At 38.1% G+C, this 8,593-nt stretch overlaps 1 protein-coding gene across 2 annotated transcripts; it reads left to right on the forward strand.

Annotated features, from left to right (window-relative positions):
• Nucleotides 1-337: 337 nt before the first annotated feature.
• LOC138176153 (nesprin-2-like) lies at nt 338-7,744 on the forward strand. Of its 2 annotated transcripts, XM_069106925.1 has the most exons (6): nt 340-513; nt 1,871-2,065; nt 3,171-3,453; nt 4,195-4,263; nt 5,182-5,321; nt 7,547-7,744. In XM_069106925.1, the coding sequence occupies exons 1-6, from the start codon at nt 442-444 to the stop codon at nt 7,727-7,729; spliced, it is 942 nt and encodes a 313-aa protein (XP_068963026.1). In that variant the 5' UTR covers nt 340-441; the 3' UTR covers nt 7,730-7,744. The 2 variants fall into 2 exon arrangements, with proteins under 2 accessions (XP_068963027.1, XP_068963026.1); XM_069106926.1 differs by lacking the exon at nt 4,195-4,263 and having other exon boundaries at nt 338-513.
• The last annotated feature ends 849 nt before the right edge of the window (nt 7,745-8,593 follow it).

Genomic DNA, 8,593 nt, shown 5'->3' on the forward strand with positions numbered 1-8,593 from the left:
CTTCTCATCGGCCAAACGAGGAGCTCGATTTGGATGGTCTAGAAAGCCTTTTCCATGTCTAAATTCTGTTGATATCTTGTTCAAATCTGTATTTTTACAATGAGAAACCTGAGGACCAGAGAAGGAGAGATTTTAAAATCATCCATTTAGTGCTGCAAGGGAACTTGGGGATCATTAAATCCAACCCCCTCATTTTATAGTTGAGGAAAGCTGCCCCAGGACTAAAGCCCAGCTCCTTGACTCCCCAGGAGAATGGTCTTTCTTACCATGCCCCTCTTTCTACAGTCATCCTTTAGAGACATATTTAGAATGTGGACACACTGTGAATCCTAAAAGAGCAGTTAAAACATACCTTTTTGTTCTTCTATTGTATAGCATTTTACTAATCAAAGGGAAGAATTTGAAGGGACCCGGGAGAGCATTCTGGTGTGGCTCACTGAAATGGACCTGCAACTGACAAATGTGGAGCATTTCTCTGAGAGTGATGTGGATGACAAAATGCGCCAGCTGCATGTAAGCATGTCCCTGAAGCATTGGCCCCTGTGGGCTAATTGGCATGGCAGGAAGTTATCTTGGATCAAGTTGTAAGAATCCAGGCTGCTCCCAAAGCTACAGGGTTACCATCATCAGAAAGCTGTTTTCTGCAGTCTGGGAATGTATTGTAGTATGGTAGTTGTTAGGTTTTTTATTTTTTTGTTTGTTTTTGTTTTTCCCCAGTCATAGAGGAGGATGGAAAGTAGCCTGATCTGTGATTTGCATTCATGTAGGATACTTCTGATGGGGAAATAGGCCCTCCACTGATTTAGATTGGGGCCAGAGAGATGCCTTGGGCACTGAGCAGTTAAGTGACTTGCCCACGGCCATATAGCCTGTATATGTCAGAGGCAGAGGTCTTTCTGACTCCAAGACTCATTCTCTATCTGTTGTGCTAAAGATGCCTCTTACCACCTTTATTAGGTATCGTTCATTCAGTCATGTCCAATTCTTTGTGACCCCATGAACCATAAAACGCTAACACTGTCCATGGGGTTTTCTTGGTAAAGAAACTGAAATGGCTTGCCATTTCCTTCTCCAGTGGATTAAGGCAAACAGAGGTTAAGTGACTTGCCCAGGACTACACAGCTAGTAAGTGTCTGATTTGAACTTTTCTTCCAAACTCCCGGACCAGTGCTCCAACCACTAAGCCATCTTCTTAACTCTTTGTTAGGTATTAGAAAAGGTCAAGAAGTGAAATCTACCACATACTAATAACCCTTACACATGTGAACCGCTGAAATGACAAGGTCAAAATTAAAGGCCCACTAGCAAAATAATATGGGAGAACTGCTTCTACCAATGAGTGATTAAGATACATAGTTATCTCTTTCACATGGTGTTGAGTCAAGCATGACAAGTGTTCAGAAAGTTTTTAAATGGAAAAATTCTTAAATGAGGGAGAAAATGATTTGCTTTTTTAAAAGTAAAGAGGGGAAATATTTTTTACTTTAGCATTTCTCCCTCCCAATTAAAAATTAAATTAAAATTTAAAAAGAGAAGATAATCCTCCTAACAATTATACATGGCCCAATGAAACAAATTCCCACAACAGGCTATGTTCAAAAATGTATGTCTCAATCTGCTTTTTGCATCCATTATCCCTTGGGAAGAGAGTTGTCCATGTTCTTCATCTTCAAACCTCTAGATTCATAGTTTGTCATTGATGAAAAGGAATATTTTAGCAACACACAGTAAGCTTTTTGACTGTGGACTTTATGATTAAAGAAAAAGTTAGGTTAAAGAAAAGATTTTGATTCTTTCTGCAGAGAGGAAAGTCTAGCCTAGGTCTCTGTTGGAAAATATTTTAAGCAGTCCTCTCTCATATTCTAAACAGGGTTTCCAACAGGAAATTACATTAAATACCAACAAGATTGACCAGTTAATTGTATTTGGAGAGCATCTGATTCAGAAGAGTGAGCCAATGGATGCTGTATTGATTGAAAATGAGTTAGAAGAACTCCATCGGTATTGCCAAGAAGTATTTGGCCGAGTGGCCCGATTTCACCGGCGGCTGACCTCTCACAATCCAGTAAGAGAGATGTATTTGTTGTAGACTTTCAACAATAGATTTAAGATTGGTTCAGAATTGGGGTGTTTTTTTTTTGTGAATTGGAAAAACTAAATATTAGTCTGTGTAAGAGTCCACACAAATGAATTATTTTGTGTTTAACAGGCTATGGTGAGAGATTCTGGTTTCTATTTTATTATCATTCTGCAGGGCACTGCCCTTCTCACCATACCCTCCATGCTATACCAAATCTGAACTTATTTTCTGTTGGGTAAATAATAGGAAAGTGGCAATTGTGAAGTGTTTTGGTGGAAAATATTAGACTTTCTTTCGATGTCATTAGGATTTTATTTTATCTTTCATCTGGGAGATATTTAATGATTGTTGAATTTAATCATTTAAACAAAATCACTATATCCTTTGTGTGTGGTTGTACTGTGTTCCTGAATGTAGCCTTCTCTGGGAATGTTTAAACACCCAGAATCAGCTAAGGATGATTTTTAAGAAAATTTACTACTAGTCATTTACTTTATTTAATTTGTCATTTACTTTATCTTAATTGCTGTTTCACTTACTTTTAGAATTTCCTAGTGCTTTTGGAATTTACTGCTTTTGGTCAAGAGCAGCTTTTATCCATTCTTAGGCAGTTGTTAAAAGAACAAATTCCATTTTTTTTTTTTGCAAGTGGCAATTCAGTACAAGTCATTGCCTACTTAACCTTGGTGTGCTGAGAACATTATTTAATGATGGCCACTTAAAAGCACAAGTGACCCTTTCTTTTTTACTTCATTCTAAGGATAGTTACCTTTTCCAAACTCCGTTAAGTGTAGCCACCAAAATTACCCCACAATTCCATCTATTTTAAAATCTAACATCTTCCATCATTTCCTTCCTACGACTCAAATGAGATATAATGTAACTGAGAATTAGAAGAGAATGAATTTATAAGTCAAGTAATAAAACACAGCAATCATAACTTCCTGGTTACAATTACACTTGAGTGATAACATTATGTAGCAGGAAATCCTCCCCTCAGCCTCACCCTATGCCCACGAGTTGAAATCTTCTCCCCATGTTCTTCTTCAGCCTAATTTCTTTCATTTTCCAAAAACTGTCTGTTCTTTAGGGATTAGAAGATGAAAAAGAAGCCTCTGAAAATGAAACAGATGTGGAAGATTCAAGAGAAATACAAAATGACTCTTGGCATAAGAAGGAGGTGAATGAGGGACCATCGTCCCCTCAGTCCCTTTGTCATCTTATGCCTCCCCCACTGGGTCATGAACGGTCAGGCTGTGAGACCCCTGTCAGTGTAGACTCTATTCCACTTGAATGGGATCACACAGGTGATGTGGGGGGCTCCTCCTCTCATGAAGATGATGAAGAAGGACCATACTACAGTGTTGTATCAGGTAAAGGCCATAAATCTTGAGAGAAGGTTTCCCCTAGGGTTCCTATTACGGAGAGGTTTGCTTGGATTTTTTTTCTTTTTAAATAACTTAAGTGGCATTGTCAACTCTTCAATTATCTGGGCACTAATTTTCTAATTTATGAATTACCTAGCCTATCACTTCACTTCTTCACATCTGTTCCTCTGTATTGTGGTTATTTGCTTGATTTTTTTGACCTAAGACAGTAGAAAAGAGAAAGAATTAAAAAGTAACTGGGTGGCTAGGTGGCGCAGTGAGTAAAGTGCCTGCCCCGGAGTCTGGAGGACCCGAGTTTGATTTTGGCCTCAGATACAACACCCACACACAAACAAAAAAACTAGTGGTGTAACCTTGGGCAAGTTACTTAACCCCAATTGCCCTCCAAAAAGCAAAAAATAAAAAAGGAATTAAAAAGTAAAAATTCAAATCTATCCATTACAAAAAGTCACTTACTCATTAGTAGCTCTGGTTAGGGATTCAAGCTCTTAGTTGAAATAAAGTGTTTTGATTTTCTATGAATTTCATCTTCTGCCCCCCACCCAATCCCCCCAGTACCACGGATAATCAAAAGTTGGCTGTAACACTGGTTTTTTTAAAAGATATCCTGTATTAAAAGTATAGAAATTGATGGCTTTCACTTCACAGATAACAACAGTTATGCTATTTTAAATGGTCGACCCGAGTATTTTATCCAGTGAGGAAAATGACCTTGTTCTTTTTCAGATGTAGAAATCACTGAAAATCCTGAGGCATATCTTAAAATGACCACAGAAACTTTGAAAGTATCTTCTGGTAGGCCTCTGCCAATTCATGTACCTCCACATGGCAACATTCCTGTGGCACACGCTGTGTTCCTAAACTTCTATCACATGTCATGTCTGACTTCTTGCCTTTTTGTTGACATCATGTCTTTGGGTCATGGTGTATTTATGCTGCGATACTACTCACATCTACTCACATGCACATCAGAAAATCTTATTATAAAAACCAGAGTTAAGTTCAGTACCATGCATATTTTACTCCATGGGTCTGTGCAGCTCAGATTTTAATTTTAGGGGCAGGTAGAAGGGGTTTCCTTCACTGTATCCTTGTGATTTGAAGCCTTTAAGCATGGCCCAAGCTTTTTTTTTTTTTTCCATGGTGGGTTGGTTTAAAACTATTTTCTTGCTTATGGTGATCTTCTGGGAAGAAGAGTTAGAGTTAGGTAGAAGGTACTAAAATTTATTTGACATAAGCAACACTACTTTTCTTTGGCAGCGAAAGGTGTGATTTTCCCTACTAGGTCAGTAGTATGCACCAGAGCCATGGGCAGACCCTTTGATATTTCCAGCCATTTGACATTCATTACTCCTTTGACCTCTGAAAGAACACACATACATCATCACTTTAGTTTAACTGTCATTGCAGGCTTATATCATGACTGGAGACCCCAGCTTCTAAAACTATCAGCTTCAGCAGCAAACTTTGTGTTCTGTCCCATCCTGACAACATTCCGTAAAAACAATGTGCCACAGCTGCATGACTCATCTCATTCGGACGCTACTGACCTTTTGCAAACATGCATGTTTTGCAAGGAAAGCTGCAGAACTCATTTTTATGCCATAACCTGATGCCATGTTACCCATAATGCTATTTTTTTGTGTGTGCAATTAAATAATGTCACATCTACAGTGAACAGAAAGGAATACATATCATTCCTGTTTGTTTCAGGTAAATCCATTTCTGAGGCTCATGGATGGCATACTCCTGATAGCCCTACCCATCAAAAGCATTGCTACAAACAAGCTGAAGTTGATAGGAATGTACTGCCAATCATTCCTGAAAAAAGCACCTCATATAGTCCAGAATATGTAAGTTTCCTGCTTGCTTCTATGCCTCTATAGTATGGATAGTAATGAAAATGATGATGGTTGTTTTTAGTAACATTAGTAATCATGTGTTGTACTCTGAATACTCATGTGCAGAGCCTGTGTCCAGAGTTGTTTTACCATGGATGGTTTATGCTGTGTGTCCCATTACCCACATCATGCCTAGTCACCTTTACAGCCAGAAGCAAAATTCTAATAGGTCAGGTGCACGATCTGTGGCCAAAAGACAGTTATTCTAACCAGTCTATTTGTGACTCAAACCAGTGATGTTGGCCTCTTTAGCATCATGTTGACAAATAAAGATATTCTTGGCCCAGAAAACATTAATAACTAAATACAGCTAATGTAATTCCATTATCCAGTGCAATGGAAGGAGCTGAGATAGAGAAAAACCAAAACAACATAATTCCAAGAAGCCTTACAGAATTTGGCACCATAGTAGATTTACCTTACTAATTACATCTTTCTTGAATTGAATTGAATCTATGTGCTCTGAGAAGGCAAATAGAAAGAGGTCACTCAGGGAAGTTCTGAGTGATTGGTTGGGAATCCAGCTAAGATTCAAAATGGTCACCTTGCAAAAACCCAAGACCAGATCTCAAATCCAGATGCCCATGCTCATACTTATTCACTGTGTGAACTTGAGCAAATAATCTAATTTCTCCAAGCCTCCATTTCCCCATCTATAAATTGGAGTAGCAGTACTTTCACTTACCTACTTCCCAAGGCTGTTGTGAAGAAATATACTTTCTACGCAGCTGAAAATGCTACAGAAATGAGGGTTGGTGGCTTTAATAATAATTCAGAATTTACTGTTGCCTTTTTAAGAGTGTTTCCTTGTTGAGAAACTAAAAGTAATTGATATATTTGCCTCACTAATCCCCAGACTCCTCTGTTGAATTAGTGAACAATTTTAATGTACTTGGTCAAACCCAGCTTGTTCATGCTATACAGGTCAGGGTCATTCTTCCTAATCTACTACATTTTCTTTTATTACTCCCATTGATTGGTGTAGGCCAGGGGGTCGTAACTGTTTTTGTATCATGGAACCCCATGGAAATCTGGTGAAACCTGGTGAAACACTTCTCAGAATAAATGTTTTTAAATGCATAAAATAAACTGTATAGGATTGCAAAGGATATCAATTGTATCAAAATAGAGTGAATATATATATATTTTAAGCAATTGGGGTTAAGTAACTTGCTCAAGGTTACACGACGAGTTATTTTTGTGTTGGTGCCGAGTATCTGAGGCTGGAATCGATCCCGGGTCTCCCGATGCCAGGGCCGACGCTCTTACTCACTGCGTCACCTGGCCGCCCCATGAATATATTTTTTGTTAATAGACATCGAGTTAAGAACCCCTCATAAAGAGTCATCAAGAAATGACTATGTTGCCTTTTAGCTTCAAAAAAAATTGTCTCTGTGCTCTGGCTTCTACAGGCAACTCAGTACGTCTATATATTGATCAATTTCAAGAGCTAAGTCCTTTACTTGTCATTCTAAGAGAGTTTTTATCTGTTACCTTGTCTAAAGAGTAGTCCAAGTGAATCAAACTTTTGTGACTTTTCTTTAGGCCTGCACAGAGGCAACATGATACTAGCCTGATAAAGCCTGTTGTTCCTAAAAAGTGCATTTATTTAGGAATGGCCCATTCAGCTCTTGCGATATCAGAAAAATCAGTATGTGCAATGAAAGTAAGCATTTGGTGATGAATGATACTGGGAAACTGATTTGTACTCTGTATGTTTCTAATTCCCGGTGATAATAATGCCAACCACCTCTACAGAGTGACTGGGAGGGATAACTAAAAAAATTGTAAAACACTGTGAAAATGTAAAAGTGCTAACACAATAATAAGCTGGTAAGCACAAATGATTGTTTTCAACCTTTTTTTTGTTGTTGCATGGTACATTTATGAAGAAAGTTAGGAAGCATGCAAATGAAATTGACCATCTTATTGCATCAGCATCCTCTCATCTGCTTCCTGCTTTACATACATATAAATTCCAAGGCTTTACTTCTACCATTAGCTTTGCTTGCACATATACCAATGCAATGCTACATGTGTATAAATGCATCTGTATTATTAGAAAGTTGCTTTTGAGAGGAACAGGCTCAGTGATATCTAAACATTGATGTGTATTTAATTATTTTTCAAGAGTCACTTAATTTGTGGGTAGTAACTTAAAAATTAAATTATTTTAGGTTAAACAGCTTATACCTCCTGGTGTGGATAGTGTGGACAATGGGAGAGAAGGACCTGGAATACTAAATACTAGTCAACAGAAAGGTCTTACAGATACAGACCAACAAGCAGGTACAGTTGAACCCTATGTGATTCTTTTTAATTTTTGTCTTATATTTCTTTATTTTTTTCCCTTTTATTAATGTCTTTGTTTTTTTTAATTTTTATTTTTCAAATGCTTTATTAACTTCTGATTTACATTATTCATTTCCGCCAGATTTTGAGTTACAAATTTTCTCCCTGCTTTTCCCCTATCCACCACCCCAAAATAGCAGTCCCACAGGATAGCCCCTCCTCCCATCTCTTCTCTCCCATATTTTCTCCCATACCCCTTTCGACTTTTCCAGTGGATCTCTAAGCCCCAGTGCCTATATATCTTATTTCCCAATTACATGTAAAATAGTATTAATAATAGCATATATATGTATATATATATATATTTGATTTTAAAACTTTGAATTCCAGATTCATTTCCTTCCTGCCTAGTCACCCACCCTTACTGGGAAGATAAGCAGTTCAGTATAGGTTGTACATGTGTGGCTGATGCAAAACAATAATAGTAGATATATTGTAAAAGACTAACTATATTTCCCTCCCTTCTATCCCAACTCCCACTTGTTCTATTCTCTACTATGATCCCGTCCCTTTTCAAAAGTGGGTGCTTCCAACTTCCCTTCCCCCCAGCCTGCCCTCCCTTCCATCATCCTCCCTCTCATCCCCTTCCCCCGCTACTCTCCTGTAGGTTGAGATACCCTATTTAGTATGTATTTCATTCCCTCCTCAAGGCAAATTCAATGGGAATAAGGTTGACCCATTCCCTTTTGCCTTCCTGTTCTTCCCCTCCATTGTAAACATTTTCCCTTGCCTCTTCTATATGAGATAGTTTACCCCATTCTGTCTCGCCCCATCTCCTCTCATTATATTCCTCTCTCACCTCTTAATTTCATCTTTTAAGTATCATCCCTTCCTGTTAAATTGGTCCTGTGCCCTCTATCTATGTATACCTG

The sequence above is a fragment of the Petaurus breviceps genome, unplaced genomic scaffold, assembly GCF_028583685.1.
Source record: "Petaurus breviceps papuanus isolate PSGF00001 unplaced genomic scaffold, PetGlider_PUasm1.0 81354, whole genome shotgun sequence".
In the NCBI taxonomy this organism is placed as follows: domain Eukaryota; kingdom Metazoa; phylum Chordata; class Mammalia; order Diprotodontia; family Petauridae; genus Petaurus; species Petaurus breviceps.

What these genes read in the sequence shown, in the direction of transcription:
- LOC138176153 (XM_069106925.1), top strand. Translation starts at nt 442, where the DNA reads ATGGACCTGCAACTGACAAATGTGGAGCATTTCTCTGAGAGTGATGTG. An exon ending in GGCTGACCTCTCACAATCCA is followed by an intron (nt 2,066 to 3,170) that starts GTAAGAGAGATG and finishes TCTGTTCTTTAG; the next exon opens with GGATTAGAAGATGAAAAAGA. An exon ending in ATACTACAGTGTTGTATCAG is followed by an intron (nt 3,454 to 4,194) that starts GTAAAGGCCATA and finishes GTTCTTTTTCAG; the next exon opens with ATGTAGAAATCACTGAAAAT.